Genomic DNA, 24225 nt, shown 5'->3' with positions numbered 1-24225 from the left:
GGCTGCAGGCAACATTACGTAATAAGGACCTTCTTAATCAACAACCCACTATTACAGGGGATCTAATCATTTTGTTCCTAGCCTGAGCTTATCTAGACACACAGTATCTCGTCATCAATGGAGAAAGAGCGCCACAGCACTTTGGACCTCATGCAATCGTCTATTGCCTAGTAGATATGGGATGTTAAATCCAGGCAGATTTGAGTGCTGTTTTCCAAACAAGGATCAATAAATCATCCTGTAATCATTATCAGCATGGATGGTCTTTTTACACTCCTTGAGAGCTTGAGCTACATGTTTTGTATTCAAGGACAAAGTAAGACAGAAGAGCATGATGGTCCTTTGTATATCTGTAACTGTTTACTAAGACAACTGGCTAACAAAACAATAAATAAGGCAATGAAGTAAACAAACACACAACAAGTAATGCACTGTAATTTGTATATATCTAATTAAAACAATTTGTATGTAAGTAATGTATAACAGCGCAAATATCTGGATAGGAAGTAATCCAGTGGATGGTTGAGGCCAAAACACCAGACAGAGAACATCGTCTTGGACTTATTTGACAACTTACAAACTTATAACAACACTTGCGTTGTTATCATAACCCAAACCTCAATAATTCCTATTCCTTCCTAACCAAGCAGTTTTGTTGCCTTATCCTAGTCAAGTTATTTACTGTGAAGATTGGAGGTTATTTTAAAAAGAATGGATGTAATAAGTGAAATGTAACATGTTTTGTTGGATAATCTTGAGAAAATGCTTAAAAATGTACTTTTTCGGAAGATATCACTCTCACAATGTATGAGGAGATATGTTGAAATAATGACTTTGTATGTTCAGCCACCTTTTCTATGTACATGACAACTAACATAATGTACCACACCACACACACATACTGTACAGTATTTTCTAACTCCATGATATTCCTTAAAACAATCTGACTGCATGAAAATCAAACACTGTGTACATTTACATTATGACTTGGCAAAAGAAAAAAGATGCAACACAAAGAATAAGCATATACACATTTTAAAATTGCAGAATACCGCAGGTGACTTGTAATGGGTTTTATTTTTAAAATATACCTTAAAGGGGGCCGTATTGTGGTTTTAATGGATCCCTTTTCCTGTAGTGTGTTATTTAGGTTGTTGTGAATGTAAATGGCCCTCAAAGGCTAACATCCCCAAGTCCTTTGTTTACTTCCTTGACAATGTGACATCACTGTGTTACACCCTTGCTTCAATTGGCTTGCTCTCCAACACATTGTGCCTTATAGGCTAAGAGGTGGGATATCTCTAAGAGGTTGACCAATCACAACCGAGCCGGCCAGCTATCCAATTAGAGCAGACTGGGCTCTGGCTTCAGACAGAGGGTGAAAAGAGGTGCTACAGCACAGGCAGTATGAGAAAAATAAAGACTGTTTAACATTAAAACATTAAAACAGGTCACAGTAGAGGCAGAGAATACAAATATGAAACCTGAAAATAAGCTTATCACGCCTTGTTCCTATTAAGCCCTTCAGATGTCTAATGATGTAAACCAGCAAAACATACTCAGTTACACATCGTACTTCCCTTATACGAACTGTAACTAGTTATTTGGGAAAAATACATTGCCAAAGCTTCATGTGAGTATTTTCTAACACTAATACATTAAACTGAGCAGCAGGAGGGAGTAAACTTTGCGTCTGCTGCAGCTCTCTGTCCTGTTTATTGCGGGCAATAAGTCTGCAGAGAGGTTTTAAAACTCAGCACATACTGCAGGCATCGTCACTGCAGGAGGAACCTGTCAAGGTAAAACGGCTTCTCTATACCTGAATGAAGTGCTGACTGAAAACAAAATCCTTAATTTAACTGTCTTATTCTTTTCCTATAATGCATGATATTTGTTGACAATCAGAACATATGAATAGGCAAGGCAAGGCATTTCCCTTATTATCTTGTATTTTGTTAATTTAAATAATCCTAAATTTAACAAATATACTAAATATGACTTGGCAAAATGAATGAGTTTTTCATATGCTGTTAAAAAAAGAAACTCAACATTACAGTCTTAACATCTATGCTTCAACATCATCAATATAATAATATATAGATTTCTGCTTTATGTATATGGCACCACCCTATCTCCTCCGGCGGAGACATAAATGACTAATTATGTTTTAATAAGAGAGGAAGCTTTTTAAATATGCACTATGTTTTTTTATCAGTTGCACTGCCCTTCAACTGAACTTCAACTATTGATCAGGAAGGATTAATGACCATGGCCAACGTTTTTGAGTTGAAAAACATGGTTGTACTGTATATGAAAACTATATTAATTGTTGCATTGTAATAATTGCTGAAACGGACTAATCATCTATTCCGAAAAAAAATCAACATGTGAAGTAAAACATGGACCTATTAGTGTCTGAAACCTCAAGCAGTATGGGTCTATTTTACTCACCCTTTTCCATCCAATTTCAAACGTGAAATGTGTGAAAAGGATCTTGTCATATCAAGTACTTTCTACAAAACTTAACTCGTCTCTTTCATTAAATTCATTATCATTTCAAGTATTATTGGTTGGCACGAAACTAGTCTGTCAAGTACACATACCAAACTGTAACACAGGGTTTATAATTGGTTGGTTTGATCATTTTTCCTTTTTTGCTACATACTTTCAATGCTGACATTTGGGTTTTGTTTTTCTCTGTTGGTCCAGATGAAGTGGTGTGTTGCTGTTGTGTTGGCAGTGTTGCAGCTCTGCAGCCCGGCGCTGCAGACTGACCCGCTGCTTTACATCTCCCAGATGCATGAAGGGAAAGAACAACTCCGCAGTAAGTCTTAACAATACAGAGTTTCCCATTTGCCATTTTTTATTATGTTTACATGTTGCATTACATACAATATAAGATATACTTTATTGATCCCAAATTGGGAAGTGTTTTCATGTTGCATTCATAGAATTTTCTCCCAAAAGACAATAGTTTGCGTCCCAGGTGTAATCAAAAGTCAACACGTTTTTTATTTAAGTTACGGAAGAAATACATTACGACATTAGTATCTAGCAAAGTCAGTGGAACCCCCTTTATCAAATATGTATAACTATATATAACTACTCAATTTGACCTAAACCACAATATTTTCCTAAACCTAACAAAATATTCTATTTGTCTTAACCTATCTCTTTTTACGACGTTTAATAGAAAGGCAATCTTGTCGTTTTGTATGAAGAAATGTTAATCGGTCAGCTGTATGCGTCCTCGAAAATTAACACTACAAGTCTCGCAGAAGCAATTAAGTAAATGTTTTCCATGAAGGAAACACTTTTAACATTCAAACAAAATACGCAGGCAAGGGAGTGAAAAATATTGTTTGCTCATGAGAAATACGCGTTGGTTTACCTTGGATTGAGACTCGATTCAGTCATCTTTTTTGAAATTATGGCAATTGATTTGATTCATCCTGTATTCTCTTTCAGAGGCATGGCTCAACCCCACTCTGGAAGATGTTGTCCCATCCCGGGAAGTGACCCAAGCTGCTGAAATGAGAGAGATTCTAGAAACTGAGACGACCACACACTCCTACCCCATGTTTGCTGAGCACACCAACCTCAAGTGGGTGACATGGAGCGGCTTCCTCCCAAGCGGTGCCGTTGCTATCTTCAACGGCTACACCGAACGCACTGACTACGTGTGCAAAGTCAACTGTGAAGCCGGGTTCTATTCTCCCAGTAAAGGGAACTTTTGCCAGTACCCATACGCCGACAAAGAGTACGCATCCACAAAGTTTGAAATGCTGATTAACGTTGACCACTTTGAGTTCCTGGAGTGGGTTGAAGAATCGTATGGATCAGTCCCAGGTTATGCCATCAGAACCTGCCCTGACTCAGATATCTTTGTGGGCAAAAATAAGTATGGTCTCGGCAAAGTGGTGACCCAACATGAGGCCTTCTTCCTTCCCTGGGAGGGCGATGAGTATTGGTACAAGATTTACCAGGTTCTTGCGATCAACAGAGACAGCTACAGCCAGCACATCTCTCATGTGGAGTATGGCATCGACCAGATGGAGCTCTTCCACTATCCTCCGGAGGCCCTGCAGCTCGCCAAAGTCACCAACCTAGAGTGCAGAAATGTGGAGAAGACAGTGAAACTGGAGAAGACAAGTTCTGTGGAGAAGTCCTGGGACATTGGCAGAGAGACCCGCAATGGATCCATCTCCACCATGAAGGCCAAAGTGCCCATCCTTGGCCCAGGGACTGTGGACCTCAGCAAGGAACATTCGGTCACCTTTTCAGAGGGAACCAAAACGGTGGAGGCCATCAGTCACACCGTCTCTGTCAAGCTTGTGGTCCCACCCAACCACTCCTGCACCGTGAGGATGGACGGCAGAAAGATGACGGCCGACATTCCCTTCACTGGCAGGCTGAGCAGGACCAACCACAACGGGGACACCCACTGGACGTACATCACTGGAATCTACGACGGCGTGACGGTTGGAGAAATCAATGCTGTCGTGGAGAGATGTCAGCCGGTGAATGACGCCGTTCCCTGCTCCCCAACTCAAGACTGATGATCAGTGTGTTGTATTAAAAGGAAAATGTAAAGAAAAATTGTTTCCAAATATATTACAATAAAAAATGTCAAGGACTCAGTTTTTTGTTTTCTTTCAAATGAGATATTAAAGGCCAGCAGTTACTATCACCAACCTGACCCTTGAAGTCATTTTCAGATGAGTTATTTTGTAATACTACTTGTCAAGTTACAAGAATGTAACATGTATTAGATATCTATCTTTAAAGATTATTTTGGAGCCAGTTTAGCCTCTATTAGAAAGGGGATTCCTTAAATTCTTGAAGTACATTTGATAAGTTTAAATATATGGCAAATGTAGTAAATACATTGTATGGTAAATTAAAGTACACTTATAAGAACCTTTCAAAATCAGGGATTAAAAAAATAAATAGCCACAAAATAAAATGATTATACGTTTGGACCATAGGCGGATTTTGCGGGGGGGCAGGGGGGGCATTGCCCCCCCTGGTGGCTGAAATATGTTATAGCATTACTAAGTCTAAAACTGTTCCAATACAAATATTTTGTATATATAAATATTTTAATAGATGTAATAAAATGATTGTTACAATACAAATCTGAATAATATCATGTTTTGTTTGAAATAATTTCATTTTTGAGCAGTCGCATGTTGTGACCATAGACTGTATATATAAAGAGTTGTGACGTGTGTGTGTTTGTGTGTGTGACGTGTGAGGTTAAGGACAAAAGTTCCCTTGCTTTTTTTTGTATCCAAGTGATTCAGCTATTGTATTAGCAGTAATGGATATTCGGCGATTTTTAAAACGTCCAATTTCGTCTTCAGCTTCAACAACAGAAGAGCCACCGACTGAGCCTAACTTTACCAACCAGCAGCCGTAACAATGTCAAGTGGCAGACACGCAAACGAGCAGCTCTGGATTAGCTAACGTTAGCCCCACAGCGGAGAGCTCTGGATTAGCAGGACCAGCTAACATTAACCCCACAGCAGGGAGACCACCGGCACCGGGGCCGTCAGTGGGTCATGATCAGGGGTGAAAGTGGTTTGAATTTCTTGCAGGTACTATAATGTTTCATCTTGTCTGCCACTGCTCGGATGAACTGAGCAGAGTCAATGATGGGAGACCTGCCAACTCTTAAATCCTCTCCCTTGAATTCCATCACTTCCTCTGCCTGACTGGCATCAACTGCATGTTGTCCTGGGTAGCGATTGAAACTTTCTATGTGTTTCACATACGTCGTCATGATGTCATGGGCCTTTGGGAGTGTGGTCTTCCTGTTCTGAAGAATTTCTGACAAGTTCTTAAGTTCAATCAGAATATCTGCCATCAGTGCAAGACTTTTCAGGAAGTTGATGGAGCACAACTTAGAAAGCAGACCTTTGAATTTGGCCCTCTCTCTGCTGTCCCTTGTATCATCCTCTGATGCCTCACGGAAATGTTGTGCCAAGGCTGGATAAGACTGCTAAACTGCAGAGACTGCCCTCCATGAAGAAGCTACCCAGCGAACACTGAACACTTTTCCAATCCTCCTGAGGGCGATGTCCAGGTTGTGAGCAAATTCACTCAGCTGCCGCATCTTTTTTGGTGACTGGCTATATAATGAATATAGGCTGTCCATGAATGCTTGGAAGTCGTTTGTTCCCCCTGTCACATCCAGTGCCTGGTCAACAACAAGCTCCAGTCTGTGATTAAGGCAGTGCCATAGTATGATGCCTGGGAAGTCATCCTGGAGAAACTTCCCAACACCTGACTTCACTCCCAGCATGACACTGGCCCCATCACTGCAAAATCCAATGAGGATTTCTCTCAGCAACTCAACAGTGAAGCCATTTTTAAGCAAGCAACCCATAATCTGTTCCTTGATATGAGCAGCAGACATACTATCCAGCTCAACCAGGTCCAACGGAAAGGCAATGGGCTCCATGTCTCCATCAACACTAGCCTTCAGGAAGACAATTAGTGTTGATTTGTGCCCAACACTGGTTGACTCATCAGCCAATACTGTGATTTTGCTCTTGGTCTCTATTATGTTTTTTAGAAGTTCCTTTTTCATCTGTGATGACACATGCTCAATTATGTCAACACAGACAGTTTTGCTATGCAAAACACGTCCCAAATCAGCAGAATTTGCATGCTGCAGGTCAATCAGAATCTCAAAGTCTGTGAAAGGCTTGTTGTTCTTGGCCACATAATAGGCTGTCATGAATACCTTGGCAGTAGACTCAAACACAGACTCCTGACTACTCGCGTTCATGTTCAGAAGAATATCTTTATTTGCTGTCTGAATAATCTTGACTGCTTCATTATGTGCTGCAGAGTTCTTGTGTTCACAGATTTTTTTGCGCAGTGATGAAAGCTGCACATCCCTTGATTGACCAGCTGGGATTATCTTTCCATCAGCCCACTGAATAGCAATATTAACACCACGGGATGCCATGACACCCAGATCCTTCACATCATGGCATGGGGTACAGCCTAGCCTTCCATTGTGAGCATACATCCATTCATTTTTCTGTTTGAACTGTTCATATTGTTCTTCTTTCCATATAGAAGGGTATGCAGTAGGGCTAGCATCACCTATGGTGGCTTCTGAGGGACCTGCTGCCACTTCTTCTGGCTGAGTCTCCTCTTCCTCCCTCTGGGCCTCAACTGTTATAAATTAGAAAAAAAATGTATAACTAAATTCAGCAGACAGTCAAAAATGTACAAGTCTCTGTCTTTCTTTGAATTTTCAGAATATTGGTTACATAAATTAAAATACTAATAAAATAAAATGTATGCCACAATGTGCAGATTAAAATAGAAGATATCAAAGCAAAATATTTAATGTTAAAATAATATGCTGTGTACATGTTGTGTTCTGAGTAAGATAGCCATTGACTATATAGAGCAAGGGTGCCCAACCTTTTTTGAACCAAGACGGCGGCGATCGTTGACGGGGGGGGGGGGGGGGGTTATTAACTATAGTTATTTGACCACAATATTTGAACACAATTACAGTTTATTTTATTTTCAACTATATTCTTCTTCTTCATATTACTACTACTATTATTATTATTATTATTATTATTATTGTTGTTATTGTATATGTAATATTTTTCACTCCCTTCTCTTTTTCAAGTGAGGGTGCATAACATTCAACTGGGACCCTTATGCACCCCCGTAGAACCGAGCCTGGAGGTGGCCAAACTACGGCCCGCGGGCCACATGCGGCCCGTTGATGTGTTTAATGCGGCCCGTCCAATATTGGTATAAATGAGCCAGGGTTCCCGCGCTGATCTTAAAAAGCCTTAAAAATACAACGATCCAATTTTTATTTATGTTATCCCCCACTGTCCACACGCCGCGCGCGCGCCGTGAAAAGTCCCTTCCTCCCTGGTCGTCGCAGCTGCGCGTGGACGTCGCCCCCCGCGCGCGGGAGAATGAGATTAAAACAACCCTCAGCCCGCCATGAATCAAGACGGAACCAAACAATGCCCCCCGGCCCGGCTGTCACATTGATACATCATTGTGGCCCCTGAGCCAAAAAGTTTGGCCACCCCTGTTGTAGGACATTAACGATAAAACAGAATATTGTTGTTCTACTTTTAGACATCTCGAGATCGACTGGTTGGGCACCCCATATAGAGATATACAGTTTGCTAGTTAGCTAACTTATTATATTCATCACGGCCATGTTCATGTCCATTCTCTGGGCTAAATAAGCATCATCACCTGTGTCATCTGTGGGCGTTGTTTTTCAAATTTTAAGCACATTCTGAGTTTCTTCATCTCTCTCCTTTCTCTTAAACATCTGAAGAATCGTCGTTTGCATTTTTGCTTTAATTACCACGTAGCCTAATTTCCTAGCTGTCATTCAGTCACTCCATTCTTTTCTCCTCCCGCTGTTCTGATCAAGTGGGAAAAAGCTAATATGTGACCCGCTCCATTGAAATCAGTCGGAAGTCGCAACGGCTCATTTCAAAATAAACGTGGATTTGCGTAAAAAAATAGTTTTTCGGGGTTCGGGTGTTTTGTTTGATTTTAAATAAACAAAGTCTTGGCTTTCAGAATATGAAACTTTTTTCGGCAAATTCAGATGATAAATACAATTTAGAAGCTTGTAACGGCATAATTACAAGCGGAGAACGGAGTAACTTGAGGTCACAGCAGGCATAACAGCAGCCGGTGTTTCTCGTTACTGTTTTCCCCGGGAAACAAACACAATACGCACAAACGCAAAAATACACAAACACACACACACACTCGCGAGCTTCCCCCAGACCAGTAATCCAAACCAAAATATCTGCCCTTCGTAGTATAAATTCCACGGGTGGAGCTGTCAATTCTTCCTGGTCCTCCGGACCGCCTGGAAATCTCTTACCGGTACTAAGGACCGGGTAGGACCGGCACACTTTCAACACTGGTCATGATGATCTTGAGGAAAAGCACAGCTGTCCCAAGCAGCCTACTTTATCCGATTTCCCCTCAAAAATGTTTGGGAAAACGAAACGATCATTTTCCACGTACTATTACAAGAACTATCCCTGGCTGGAATATTCAGTACGAATTGATGCCGTCTTCTGTTTTTCATGCCGCCACTTCCAGACTGACAGCGGTGTGGAGGATTCCTTTAGAAAGGGCCTGAGTGACGGGGAAAAACTAAGCAGCAAACTGGAGAAACATGCACAATCCCAGGCCCATCTGAACTGCATGGTTAAATGGGATAACTATAAAGTGACTGCATCTTCTGGATCTATTGCAGCGAAACTTTCCCGAAGCCACAAAGATTCTGTTGAGAAGAACAGATCTTATTTGTGCAAAATTGTTGATATTGTGAGGCTGTTGTCCAAACTCGGATTGCCTTTTCGTGGGCATCGGGAGGGAAGCGAGTCAGAGTCGCGTGGGAATTTTCTTGAGGTTTGTGGATTTTTCTCCAAGTATGATTCTGCTTTTAAAAACATGCAGTCCAACTATTTCAATGCTACTAGCCCGGATTTCCAGAACGAAGTCATTGACATATGCGCTAACTTAGTTCGTGCAGAAATTGAAGAGAAAGTGCAGGATACTGGATTTTTTTCTATAATTGCAGATGAGGCCAGGTCTTGCAAAACGGAACAATTATCAGTATGTATCAGATATGCAGAGCAGCTTGAAATCAAGGAGCGTTTTTTGTGTTTTATTGATTGCTCAGCATCTCGCAACGCGGCTGGGATTGTGGAAGCAATAAACAAAGGACTTGAGATGTGTGGACTGAAACGCAGAAATCACTGAATCTGAAACAAACTGAAATAATACAGCCAAGTGAGACAAGATGGGCGTACAAGTGGCGATCTGTGAATTCCGTTAAAACTCACTACTCTGCAATTATAGGGTGCCTGAGAGAAATGAGTGACGAGGGAGACAAGTGGTCTGTGGAGGCCAGTGGCCTTTATGCCCACATGACCAGAATGTCTTTCATTACATGTGTTATTGTATTGGAAGACATACTGCGTGTGATTCATGTTACGCACAAGGCCCTAAAGTCCTCCAGCTGTGCACTCTCCGAAGCTGCAGCGCTTACCGACAACCTGAAGGCGCACTTCAAATCTCAGAGACAAGCAGATACGTGGAGCAATATGTGGGGATCAGTGAAACAGTTCTGCCGGGACAACAACGTGCCAGTACCTGGGGATGCAGATGTTGAGTGTCAGAGTCCGGGTCCCCTTGCACCCAAAAGAAAACGGGTTACAAAACCCCCGACCTCCCTCGACAGTTTCCTGGTTACAATTACTTTGGGCCAAAGAGAAACTGATGAAAGTGGCGCACAAATGTCACAGAGTGATACAGCTGGATATCAGCAGCACCTCTATCTCCCTGTGCTGGACACCCTCATCAACGAACTAGACAGACGATTCACGGGAGAGTCCATAGAGCTGGCACGAGCATGTGGAGCAGTGTTTAAATGTGAGAAAAAAGGAATTGAACCTCTCGTCCAAAAATACGCACAGCTGCTCAAAATTCACCCTCTCCTTCTTGGAGCAGAGATGGACCTTGTTAAAGCCTCTGCTGTCGCACCTGTTGCACTTGAGCATATCCGAAAGACTGTTAAAAAGGAGAGCTATCCAAATCTATACAAGATGCTCCAGTTGGCACTGACTCTGCCTATCGGATCTGCCACCTCTGAGAGAAGTTTTTCTGCAATGAGGAGAATTCGGAACTGGCTGCGGTCAACGATGGGAGGAACAAGATTTTCCTCACTTGCGGTTCTTCACATTGAGGACGACATAACCGCACAGCTGTCACCTGAGGGGATAGTGGACGTATATGCGGAACGTAAAAAGCGGCGTCTACTACTGAACTTAGGTAGGACACCAAGGGATATAGTAGTTATCAAATAAGTATAAGATATGCACAGTTTTGATACGTTTTTTACAGTTATGTAATGCACTGTTGTTGGGGGGAGAGACCGCCCCTTCCATATGAGTGTGTGTGTACGGCGGGCATGAGGCGTGCATGACGGGACGAGTTGTGTTCGTATGTGGAAAAGTCATACTCAGTGCGGTGAGCACGAAATAGTTGGGACTGTGTACTGAGTGACGTCAGTAAAAAAGGTTTGCCCCCCCAAGCGCAAATGTCAAACTCCGCCTATGGTTTGGACAGGCCACCACCAAGGCCACAGATCTTCAGGCTCCAGGTTCACAAAGTGGCAATACATTTGTGAGATGTAATTAAATGCATTGGTGTTTGTTAATACAGGACTAGAAGTTGATATACACTTAAATATAAAAGCTTTAAGACATCTAAATTACCACCAACTCAAAAGTCCACTGTGCCTGTATTTTACTTCAAAAATACATTTAAATTAAAGAAAAGTAGCAAAGTTTGAACTTTAAAAATATGCTTACCCAATAAGTACTATTTTAAGCAGAATATAAAATGTCTGTGTTACATAATACTGTATGGATATGCTTTAATATGCATTGGGTAAAGGTGGGCTAAATCTAATTTCTCTACAATTTCCCCCCTAAGAAGCAAGTCAAAATGATTTAATAATATCTTATGTAGCCTACATATACATTTGTAGAATTATTTTTGAATCCCTATATAATCCAATAAATAATGGTTGCATAGTTGTTTTATTGTTGTTTTTTCAATAGAGATAATGAGATTATTTTCACATTCTTCCGGCTAATCATTATTAGGTCACGCCCTGATAAATAAAGCAGGTGAATTCACTGATGAACTCCTGATTAGTTGAAGGTGTGCTTTTCAGGTAATGCAGTTGCCCTGGCTGCCACCCACTCAGTTTTGACTTTGCTGGATTACGAGCAGGATTCAAATGTTAGTAAAATAACAAAATGTATAGTGTTTGTTGTAAAAGGATAAGATGTTATCGCTTCTCTGTAAACTGTACTGTTCTGTAGGCTAATACTTTAACTGTGGATCAATACGCATACTGCCTGAATCTGCCGGTTTGATCTCTCATTGGTACATTAATTTAGTAGATGAACCTAAATGTTCATTACAAAGTGTGTGCCCAACTGTGTGTATTAAATTAAAACGGAGCATTTTCTGTCAGCTCAGATTGTATTTCTGCTTTTTGAAACTGTAGTATGCTCATGTGTTTCTTTGTTATTGTCACACAATATTCTTAATGAAATATTCTAAGGTCTCACTGTTATGTGGCCTTACATAATACACTTAAGTAAAAAACATGTTTACATTAAATTGCTTTTGTTGATTGAAATATAGGCCCATTGTAATTCTCAGTCACCATGCTAGATGGTGCTGTAGCCCAACAGAGAATGAACAGCCTGTTCTCTCATGTTGTCTTTGTGGAGCTCGTTGACTTGTTTGGGAGGAGAGGCATGTCGTGCTGTTTTACATGTTGTAACCTCTAATGAGACTAGAGAATATCTTACAATTGAATTAGTTCTCAATGTGTGATTAGCCTAAACCGTGCGTTTGCTTTACTTGTTCAACCGCAGTGTGTGGCTCTTAAGTGTCTGTTGAGGTAAAGCTGTCTCGAGCTAACAATTACTGTAAGCTAGCCTTAGCAAGCTAACGCTAACAATACATGTTAAAAATCACACAGTTGTGAGATAAATACGATGTAATAACTTTTCTCCGAAGGGTTTAATGATTAAGCTTATCTAATACATTAAAGACAAATAAATAAAAAGTAAAAATACATTTCAGATATATTGAATCCCATTGAGAAATACATCTTATTAATCAATAAACATAGCCTACAGGGTATTCTAATGGGAATTTTTGGCTCATTACTTTATAAAAACGAATGCAATTTGACTGACCGTTTTTCTTTATGAGCCGATTGAAAAAAGTCACCGTTTTTGGTACATTGTGTCGGTATTTTTCACTCTTTTGTAAGAAGCTGTTGAACTTTGTCACAATGCGTCGGCTTTTAACAAGAGTCATACATCGAGTTTTGTTGTGTGGGCCGTTGAAACCGGCCATGGGCATTGAAGCAGAAATACACACACAAGGCCAACGGAGGCTGGTAAGTGTTTAACCTCAAATATGTTGCATTCTGTCTACTATAAGAAAAGCAGACTTTGTCTACCATAGATTTTCTAAACCATTCAACCTGTCAAACTGGATTACTGGACTTCATAAATCCCACCAAAAACCAATCAGGGAATTAAGCACTGTTGGGACAGTCCATCCCATATTTCACGTTTAAATACATGTTCTGGATTTCAATATTTTTGCTACTTTATACTTCTACTCTACTGCAATTTAGAGTTAGATCGTGTACTTTTACTCCACTACATTAATTTTGTTCCTTTAGTTGGTTTAATTGGAATAATGATGTGAAATATAATCAACACTTAAACACAACTTTTTTTAAACCTGGAATAAATTCCCAAGCTACCCTGCAGTATACAAAGTCATTAAAACTAGCTGCACCTTTACCAGCTTTGATAACACTTTAATGCATCAATAATAACAATGAAATCATATAATTCATAACAAAGTATTCCTTCTCTCTGCTACATGTACTTCTACTTTTACCCAAGTACAAGATCTGAGTACTTCTTCCAACTGCTTTGTCAGAGACTAGTCATAGTTTGTCCAAGGAACTTAGCCACAAAAATGGGTTTGATGGAGACTGAAAGACACAAAACAGGCATTGTAACTATACTATGATATATAAGTTGAATTCTTATTGTACCATTATAAGGACGATCATGAGTAATTTATGTTTCAATAAAAGAAAACTCTTTATTGTACATTCTCTTTACTGTACTGAGTACTGTTCGGTTAAAAGAAAATAAGAACTTAGTGTGTTGAGACAGAACACAATGTGTGCAGTGTGTCAGCTGCCCATAGAGTCTAATACAATGTAGTCTATATTGTAACTGTTAAAAAAACTGCTGCTGCTGCCAATGGAAGTACCATCAGTACAAGGCAGTGACTGTGTGTGTGTGTCCTGTGTGTTTATGTCAGCCCTCTCAGCTGGCTTTCTCTCAGGAAAACAGTACATTTACCATTCTCCTTTAGGGGGTTCAACCCTTTCATTGGATGTTTCTCAATCATCTGATTCAACGCTGTTAACAAAGGCTTTGTAAACGCACAGTACTTGTTACTAGAAGAAATTCATTGTTAGTTTTCGTCTTTAAATTAAATCTACGCCGGGTACATTTATTTATATAACACCATTCTTATGCACTTTTACTTTAATACACATAAATCATGTGTGAGTTTAAAAAAGACAGTAAAGGAAAATGTAAACCTATTTACAAACTTATGGGACAACCATGAGAAAAAAATAAAAATAAATGAACAAGAAAATTACAATATTGGAATTGTGCTCTTAAATGTTTACAAACATTTAAATTATCCAGTAATTTGTTCCATGTATAAATATATTAAAAAAAATCCCCAGCCATTTTATTTAATATCTATATAGAAGAAGAAAAAAAATCATATTCTAGTAAAAAATAGAAGATAAGGTATGAAATGATGTGTGTGTGTGTGTGTGTGTGTGTGTGTGTGTGTGTGTGTGTGTGTGTGTGTGTGTGTGTGTGTGTGTGTGTGTGTGTGTGTGTGTGTGTGTGTGTGTGTGTGTGTGTGTGTGTGTGTGTGTGTGTGTGTGTGTGTGTGTGTGTGTGTGTGTGTGTGTGTGTGTGTGTGTGTGTGTGTGTGTGTGTGTGTGTGTGTGTGTGACAGGTGGTGGGGCTGGGTAACACAGGGATGGAGGGTACCAGACACAACGTCGGCATGTCGGTGCTCGGCGCGCTCGCCGCCCGGCTCGGTGTGGCTGACCGTTGGCGTGGCGACAAGCAAGTGTCCGGTGAGGTCATCCTGTCAGGGGTCGCACAAACACACGTGGTGCTGCTGCGGCCCCGGCTGCTGATGAACATCAACGGAGTGTCAGTGGCCAAAGCAGGTGAGGTCACCGTGTGTGTGTGTGTGTGTGTGTGTGTGTGTGTGTGTGTGTGTGTGTGTGTGTGTGTGTGTGTGTGTGTGTGTGTGTGTGTGTGTGTGTGTGTGTGTGTGTGTGTGTGTGTGTGTGTGTGTGTGTGTGTGTGTGTGTGTGTGTGTGTGTGTGTGTGTGTATTGCAAAACAGGAGGGTGTTTATGTGAAGGGATGATGAACTAATTGCCGAAGGGCTTATTCTCTGCTACGTTATGTCAGCTTTTTAAAAATATTTCAAAAGTTTCTGATTTAATAAAAGGCACTTTGCCAAAGTCTACTGCTTTCTTTTATTCAACAGTCAGGGTTTTCTTTCTTTCTTTTTTTGTACAAATTTAAGTTCCTGAATTATTCTTATGTAAAGCGATATGGTTGTCATTAAGGGAAAGATTCCTGGTTACATGTTCTTGAATATTCAATATGGATGATATAAAGTGTCTTTTTGTCGTCCTCTGTAGCTGCTAAATATGGCATCAAGCCTGAACACATCCTGCTGGTCCATGATGAACTGGACAAACCTCTGGGGAAAATCGCAATAAAACATGGAGGAAGTGCCAGGTTGGTTTTCATTCGCAACCTTCTCAAGATCTCAGGTTGTCTTTAATAGTTCTACCTTTTGCAGTCTGAAGGTCTGGAAAATGATAACCTTTAATGTGTCATGCTAAAAATACCTGTTTGACCACTCTGCAAGAATCAGACCTCACTGCTGGTGCAAGACATAATTACACAGATCCATTTCTTATAATACTGTGATTGTTGGAGCTATTCATTGATTTTGTATTATTTCATAATCAAACATTTATTTTCTTGCTTTTATTTCAAATGCAGCTTTGGGCACCTAGTGATTTGGGCATAGAGTAATTAGGTGTTTATTGGAGACAGGTGGAGGTGGGATTGGATCACTAGAGAGGGCAAATGGGTTCTTATCTGGAAAAGCCACAGGGCATGAGAATAGGTGAAATGATTGTTCTTTGTACTATGAAATAAACTAAAACTAAAAACAACAGGATTTTTCTGCTACAGTGACATTTTTGCCAGAGATGCACTTGAATCAGTGTTATAGCAAATATTGAGGCTCCCTGTAATGTTTTTGTGGAAATGACAGTTTGATGACCTGTGTTCAAATTACAGTGAAAATTAAAAATTAACTTTGACCCCAAATCTTCTTGTTCACAGAGGTCATAATGGAGTCCGCTCCTGTGTAGATTGCCTTCATACAGATGTAAGTGTCACTGCACAAATGTTCGCACGATTATTTGTATTTATTAGGGACAACCTGCTCCTCTTATTTGGATTTAGTTTTATTCTTAGACATAATAGTATTTCTTTGTATTTCTATGTTTGATTACTTTTATAAATGTAAATCTGCTGGTTAAACTCATGGTAAACAGCTCAGACATATTTCCATAGCAGTCATGCAGATAATCTCATTAAGTCTCATCCTCAATAGGCTTTTCTCTGTTTTTAAAACACAACAGCAATACGACAAAGTTACAGAAAGACAAGACATTAAGGCAAAGGAACAATTACATTAGATATAACTTAGTTTATCTAGAAGGCAATCTTTGCCAATGACGCTCAATAAAGTTACTATAATAATATCCTAATGTATACTGGTTATGCGTACAGTAAAATAAAATATAGAAAAATATATATAAAAGCGAAAAATAAACTCGCTATGGATTACCAATTTAATCTGAAGGAACTTTACCTGTGCTTTTTGCTGAAACTTTTACTGTAAAAAATGTTGAAAAAAAATAGTCAACATTTTAATGTATAAAAAAATATACTGGTCTTTTAAAAATAAATGAAATCAAGCTCAAAACAATAGACCGGAGCTTGATCGTGTGAGTGTGTTAGTGGTCTCATCCTCTTGTCTCTCCCGCAGGTGATGCCTAGACTTCGGGTGGGGATCGGCCGACCGGAGGGGCAAACGGTGGAGCGCCACGTCCTGGGCCGATTCTCAACCGAGGAGAAGAAGGTTCTGAACTCTGTTCTGGTCCAAAGTGTGGACATCCTCCTCTCCCAACTCTCCCTGCAGGACTCCCCGTCCCCCTCCTTCCCAGCAGGGGGCAGACAAGCAGCACAGAAGACTCCCCTGCCGCTCACAGCTGAACCTAACTCAAAAACATGAACCCTGACAGAGAGAGGATCTTTACTGTGAATGTATTTATTCTCTGTCCTGAGATAAATGAGCCAAAGGAGACACATTTCTACCGAGCATGATTACTGCTCAAAACACTACACTTGATCCTTCTTCTTGGTAGCAGGAGTGTTTGGATGGATGCCACAGCCTCCTTAAAGCAGAGCTGCAACTGATTATGTGTGGTTTTATTTAAAGATTATAATTTACTTTATCACATTTTGGAAAATAAGCGAAAAAGAATATCAAAACTATTGGTTACTATGGATAAGGAGGTTGTGTTTTTCCTTATTTTGGCATGATTATTGATTGACATTGATAACTAAAAAAAGCAGAGCTTATGTTTTTGATGTGAAGTCAGGAAAATCTGATCTATATCGTTACATTTTAAAATATTAAACTTGACTGACAGAAAACATGTATCGGGAACATTCATACCATTGTTGCCTGCTCTGTGTCTACTCTAAAGCTAATAAAGATTTTTTAAAAAGTAAGATTTATATACATTTATTGTCCTTAAAGTAATACATTTTAGTTTTGGAGATACATATGACATTTCAAGTGTTTAGGCTACCATTATTTTGGAAATCACTTTCATATTAATAACAAAAAAATAAAAAGTAGTCATAAATGGTTATATGCAAGGTGGATTTAAAGGTATATAAATGCAGAAAATAATGTGGCACTAAAGGAAAATTGATTACTGATGCATTTTTGATAAACTGCTATCAGCTGATGGATCTAGCAGGAAACTAACAGATGTAAAAAACAGATGTATTGATGCGACATGGATCTTTGCAGAGTTAATTCTCTACTTGAGGAATCCTGCTACCGACCGAAGCTGGACTTTTTTTGCTGTTTTCTTTCAGAACCTCATATTTTTGCACATTATATTTCACTTGTCAGGACTCAAGCCATGCCCTAGAAACACAAATGTCTGTACTGAGATGCTCCTCTGTAGTGTGAGCACTGGAAATATCTTATTGTATCTGACGTAAAAGATAAAGAATGTAAGCATACTGTAAGCATGGTCTCATTTGTGTATTTTTCATGTGTGATGGTATTTAAGTTAATAGACTACCAAGTGGTGCGGCTCTTAGAAATCGAAAGTCAAGAATTGCACTGGAAGAAAACAAAAAGCTCTTGTTCTCCTCTTTTGCGTGTGAAAGTGTCAGCGAGCCTCCTCATGCTGTCAGCCGAACATACGCTTCTCCTCTCATGTTGCTCTCTTCCATCTTGTCCTCACTGATGTGGCTCTTTGGGCTAAAACATATTGATTTCCCCTTTGCGATTGTCACACTAATTACACTCTTCATCAACTAGATGCCTTTAATGAGTTGCATCCAGTCAAGAGGTGCACTGCGTTCTCACACTGTAGAGAATGCCGGAGGAGGGAGGCTTTCGGTGTGGGGAGGTGGCGGACAAAAAAGCCAGAAAAGAGCATATAAAACAGCGGAAAGAGTCCGACGAGCTGCTGAATGAGGGAAATCAATACAAATGGGGCCAGTAGATTGCGATGGAGGGCTAAAGAAGAAAGGCAGGCGAGAAACAAAAGGGGCCAAACATTGTTTAGAGCCGGTTTGTTTGAGGCCTTCTGTCCTGCTGTAGCTCAGAGTCACAATAGCTGCAGGGACACACTTGTGGACATGAGGAGAAGGGGGGGGCTCAAAGGAAACTTCTTCCACACACACACTGAACACCCCTCACCCTCCTAAAACCCCCCGTCTTTCTTTGCTGTGACCCTGTTGAGCCACCCTCCGCCTCCATCAGGCCACTTTCCCAGCCCCTCCTCGCTGGTCAGCTTTAGGAGGCTTCAACAGTGCCTTCAATAGCGTTTCTTCTGAAAGGGCCAAAGGTCAGCAGTGGGGCTGGACACCTGGGTCTTTAGAAGAGACCCTAAACGTATTCCGGAATGGGACCCCAAACCTTCCCCCATGCTCTACAGTCAGGCGTAGCAGGCCTAACAGTGGCCCGGTGGGGGGTCTTCCCACAGATGTGCTAACCTTTCAGAAACATACAGGCCAGCTTTAAACTGATGAAGCTAATTAAGTAGAACTACATAGAATAGAACATATTCTCATTTACCATCTTTTAAAGTTGAAATCGTACATTTTAGCCTTGCAGCAAAAAAGGATGGAGATGAAGGTTGGTCAGTCCAACACTTGGGTCCTGACTGAAATACCTCCACAACTATTGGATGGATTGCCATGAATTTAGGTGCAGTCTGATCCTTTGAGGACTCTTACCATTTCACTGTTGACTTTTTAATTTAATTTAAATATCTCAACAACTATTTGTAGGATTGCCATCGATTTGCTTCTGATACTCCAGTTTAAGAACTACAAAGAATAGAAAATGTTGTCCTGACTGAAATACCTTGACAACTATTGAATGAATTGCCATGAATTTTGATGCAGTCTGATGCTTTGAGGACCTTTCCTTTCGTACCAGTGTTGACATTTGTGTTTTTATTTAAATATCTTAACAACTTTTTGAAGGATTGCCATTGAATTTGTCTTTGATGTGTTGACTCGTCTTGGTGTTCCCCAGAAGATATATTATATTGAATTTTCCAAAAAGGTAAAAAGGTGTCACCTATAGAGTGGTGCAGTGAGCCATAAAGTTAGCATCGCAAGGGGTCTTTCGATAAAAAGTAATGGGATGCCCCATTCAATCGCCAGAAATGCAAAAGCGTTTCTGCGGACGTGCATGATTTGGGTAGTTTGTTCCAGAGTGTTGGGGCATAATAGCTAAATGCTGCTTCTCCATGTTTTGTTGTTACTCCCGGAACCGATAGCAGACCCGTCCCAGAAGACCTGAGGCACCTTGATGGCTCGTAATTATGTAGGAGTTCAGCAATATACTTTGGTCCTAAACCATGTAATGATTTAAATACTAGCAATAGTACTTTAAAAGTAGCAAATGTTGCATGGATATCGTTGGGCCACCGCTGCCATCAGATTGACTGATTATTAGTATTTTACTTTCAGATATCTCAACAACTATTATGTATTGGCTTTAAATTTGGCACAAATTGGTAGATCATACAAAGACGAAGAATTTTACACCTAAACTACCAACTAGCGCCACCATCAGGTTCAAATATCTTAGTTGGTTACATCTGTTTATGATCCAAGACCTGCACCAGCCTCAGCTATACTTAATTGTGTTAATGTTAATTACGAATTGTTTGCATGCTAATATCATACACTAGATGGTAAAACTTATTAAACAGATGATAAGATGCAAACATGTTGTCCCTGGTGATGTATCAACAAGAAAACTAATTCTCGATGAATGGCCACTCTAAAAGACACAGTTGTTCTGGTTCCATATGGAAAGTGGCATCCCGACTACATACCGACCCTACTACCTTGGCAACCTGTAGTACCCCCAACCTGCTGCAGAGGCATGTGGCTTCAGAAGTGTCAACATAAAGGACAACAAGAGTGACTCTTATTCTTGGTGTGAGGAGTTTGAAGTGTGGACATCAGCAGTCTCCAGCTGAGTTGCAGGCACCAGTAGGGGCCCCATGGAAGTGGAGCAGAGAGTAATATCCCCAGGACCTCACACTCGTAGTGGTTTTTATAAGTATATTGTGATGTGTATACAATCAGTTTTTTACATTATTATTGGCCTGTTCCTTTGATATACTGTAGAGAATCTATTGTCTTATGACTGTCATCATTTCCAAGTACATACAGTAGAAATAGGGCTGTTTTCTTATTTCCGCAGCATTATAATGCGATACAGATATATAGAATAGAATAGAATCCTTTATTGTCATTATACAGTTATATATATATATTAAGCTATATTCTGCTTACTGTGCTTATTTGATCCCCATCAGTGTAGGTTACCCTCATGATAATAACCTATGCCCTATATATTATCCAATAATATTTCTCCAGGGACTGAATAGCAGTCTTTAGTGACCTTAATGTATTGTATCTCTTGTTGTAGTACTGTAATGTTCCAGTAGGGACCTTTAGTATCTTTCAGCATCAATACCATTTATTTTTACAGTAGCCTACACTCTGAAGCCGTGATGGTTTCCGTGTGTTACAGTGAATCCAGGCCCGTTGGGGATCCTTTTCTCTATCGTCTCCCCTTTCATAGCTGTAATCTCCAGTGATCTCCCGCACTAAATTATTCTTGCAGTGCCATGAAAAGGCAGCAGCGGTGCCCTTTAAGAGGCAAATGAGCATCCAACGTGCAAAGATGTTCCCAGCAACGGAAATGTTAACTCACCGTACACAGCAGAGCAGAGGAATCCACTGACATGTCTGATGAGAGGGAAAGCAAGGGTCCACCATTACAATAAAGGCAAAGCCTGCTGTGTAATTTGTCCTTCAACCCCTTGACTGACTGTTTACATTTGCCTTTACGCTGATGTTTTTGTACAGAGCGGGGTGCAACAATAAAAAAGGATATTCACATGTTGGATTATCACCCTGGGATCCAAGATAGGCTATAGGTTTTCTTTAGAAGCCAATAAAACACAATCATATAGAGTTTTTGTTCCTATTCATTGTTAATTTGAGGGTATAAAGCTTTGAAGTGAAGTGAAACCCAGACCTAAGAATTTATTTCATGGTGAGAAGCTGATCTACAGACCAATATTGACAACAATATTGAGATAATGGAAGATTAATATATTTTGGTTTTAACGTTTCGCTGCATCTTTAAGAATGACTATTGCTCAGCTATTGTTGAAGGAACATTGTTTTGCAGAATTGTTCAATGCCAAATATTTTTGTCCAATGGGTTGCTTGCAGTTCTAGACCCCAAATCACAAGTATTCAGTATCTGTACAAGAATAATTTTCCACGGCAGCACTGGAGGTCAAAGGGACTCTTGTTTTTTTTATCTTGAGACGGCCATGCCTGTGTCATAAGGATTCTGTATGCTGAAAACAAACCACACATAATTATTATTCATGTATATTTATGTATATCATTGAAATATAATTGGAAAAAAAATGTTTGCGGCTCTTAACAGCTGGCTGCTGGCCAAACGTAAGTGCGATTTTGAAAGTTACCAAATCTGAGGCTTATTTTGATTACCTTCAAACAAATCTCTGTATTTGTTCATGAGCAGTGAAATGAAATCATGTGAAGTTTCAATACTGACAAATACCGACAAAATATTACAGATTACATTCTCTTACATTTCGTTTTCATTCATAATTTTATAGACTGTATAGTCACCAGGAGGTCTCCCAAAGGTTTGTGGACTACTTTTTCGTATACGTATACTTTCATAAACTGGCAACACATTGTGAAAGTTAATGAATGGGGCTCCCAAAGCAGTGATACACCATGGTAGGGACACGTCAATCGTAAGGTAATCCCGCCCTAAAGCATACCCCGCTTTACTTTCTATTTCATTCTGAATTGGAACCTACATTACAAACTTAACATCATGCTGTATTAACCTGTTAAGGGGGCGGTGGCTCCCGCAACATCTTGCAAGAAACAGCGTCTGAGGGTTTCTTAACATTTAACAAGCTATGAATGTGTCATACCCACTTAACGGGAAGAAACTCAGCTACCTGACGATATGAATCTTCACCGAAACAAAACACAAGTCTAACGCCGAGCCTCTAAATGAGCACTAAGCGAAATAGTGCTATAGCACTTAACACATACCTCACGGTAGAAATAATAGGCGCTTTCCCGCCGGAGTACTTTTCCCAGTATAGTTCCGATATAGTTCCGAAAATGTGCGTTCACACCAAAAAAATCCAGAACTAGAACTTAGTTCATGAGAACCTTTCCACCCCCCTTTTCAGTCCCTGCTAGAGAGCAGGTATTTTCATGGGAGAAAAAGGTTCCTATGTCTGATTGGCTGGGCGGATTGCAAACCACGCCCCGTAAAACTCCCAAAAAGTTTTGTTAACTCAGCTACCTGACGATATTAATTTTTTTTACCGAAACAAAACACAAGTCTAACGCCGAGCCTCTAAATGAGCACTAAGCTAAATAGTGCTATAGCACTTAACACATACCTCACGGTAGAAATAATAGGCGCTTTCACGCCGGAGTACTTTTCCCAGTATAGTTCCGATATAGTTCAGAAAATGTGCGTTCACACCAAAAGAATCCCGAACTAGAACTTAGTTCATGAGAACCTTTCCATCCCCCTTTTCAGTACCTGCTAGAGAGCAGGTATTTTCATGGGAGAAAAAGGTTCCTATGTCTGATTGGTTGGGCGGATTGCAAACCACGCCCCGTAAAACTCCCAAAAAGTTTTGTTAAGCGGCCATTTTATTATCCTCGCATTAGCATTATTAGCAATAGCATTAGCCCAGCACACCAACGGAGAGAGACTAACTTATGGCAACACAAAATAAAACGTGGGAGCGGTGGAGTGATGAGGAGGTGTCGGGGTTCTGCCGATTTACTCGGAAGGCTTCAGTAGAAGCCACTAGCCAGTCCCCAACTCTTCAGCCCCCAACTCCGGGGACTTCCGGCCGGCGACTTCGGGTGGCAGTATACGACGTGAAGTTGTTTGCTGCCTGCCAGTAAACCCAAAGCAGAAGAAGAAGAAGAAGAAGAAGTGACGTCAGAGGCTTCATTTGCCTAATCCTTCCCCAGGGACTTATTCCGGTGTGGACGCGATCTCTACTTAGTTCATCAGAACTAAAGAGTTCTGATGAACTAAGTTCTGATGAACTAAGTACGGCAAAGTACTTGGTGTGGAAGCGCCTATTGTATACTTCATCGGGTCTGCACAAACAAGATATTATATGAAATCTGAGAGCGGCAGCAAAGGTGAAACCAGACAACACACAACTTATCTTTTCGTAGCCAAAACGGCAAATACGTCTTACCTTTGCTGTTTGCTGATCAAAGTTGTGTTCAATGGCATTAAAACGCATAAAAATGCATACAAATGCTGCTGAAGGTTAATCCAATGTATCTGTGTCACTTTGAAATGATTACTGATAATCCATCTTCATATTTATGGCAATAATCATATTTTTCATATAGAGTGTGATGGAGCTTCAGGTTTTCGGCAAACTGCGTGTGCATCACTCTCAATCCTCAATGGTAATGTTTAGATGGATTTAGGAACTTCCCCTTGATTCTATTGGCTCTAACGGTTAAAAATAGGTGTCAATCACCAAAATCGA

The 24225-nt window shown here is 40.3% G+C and overlaps 2 protein-coding genes across 2 annotated transcripts; both read left to right on the top strand.

Moving 5' to 3' along the window:
* Nucleotides 1-1676: 1676 nt before the first annotated feature.
* On the top strand, nt 1677-4640 carry LOC307043410 (natterin-3-like). Its single transcript, XM_079687841.1, has 3 exons — nt 1677-1799; nt 2710-2824; nt 3469-4640. The coding sequence occupies exons 2-3, from the start codon at nt 2710-2712 to the stop codon at nt 4557-4559; spliced, it is 1206 nt and encodes a 401-aa protein (XP_079543967.1). The 5' UTR covers nt 1677-1799; the 3' UTR covers nt 4560-4640.
* Nucleotides 4641-12338: 7698 nt separating this feature from the next.
* Nucleotides 12339-17581, top strand: ptrh1 (peptidyl-tRNA hydrolase 1 homolog). The gene is made up of 5 exons (XM_079688138.1): nt 12339-13024; nt 14698-14917; nt 15403-15502; nt 16121-16166; nt 16833-17581. Exons 1-5 carry the CDS (start codon nt 12830-12832, stop codon nt 17076-17078), a joined length of 807 nt encoding a protein of 268 aa, XP_079544264.1. The 5' UTR covers nt 12339-12829; the 3' UTR covers nt 17079-17581.
* Nucleotides 17582-24225: the final 6644 nt, after the last annotated feature.

This window comes from Notothenia rossii (genome assembly GCF_949606895.1).
Source record: "Notothenia rossii genome assembly, chromosome: 6".
Lineage (NCBI taxonomy): Eukaryota > Metazoa > Chordata > Actinopteri > Perciformes > Nototheniidae > Notothenia > Notothenia rossii.
This window is presented reverse-complemented; position numbering and strand designations above follow the sequence as displayed.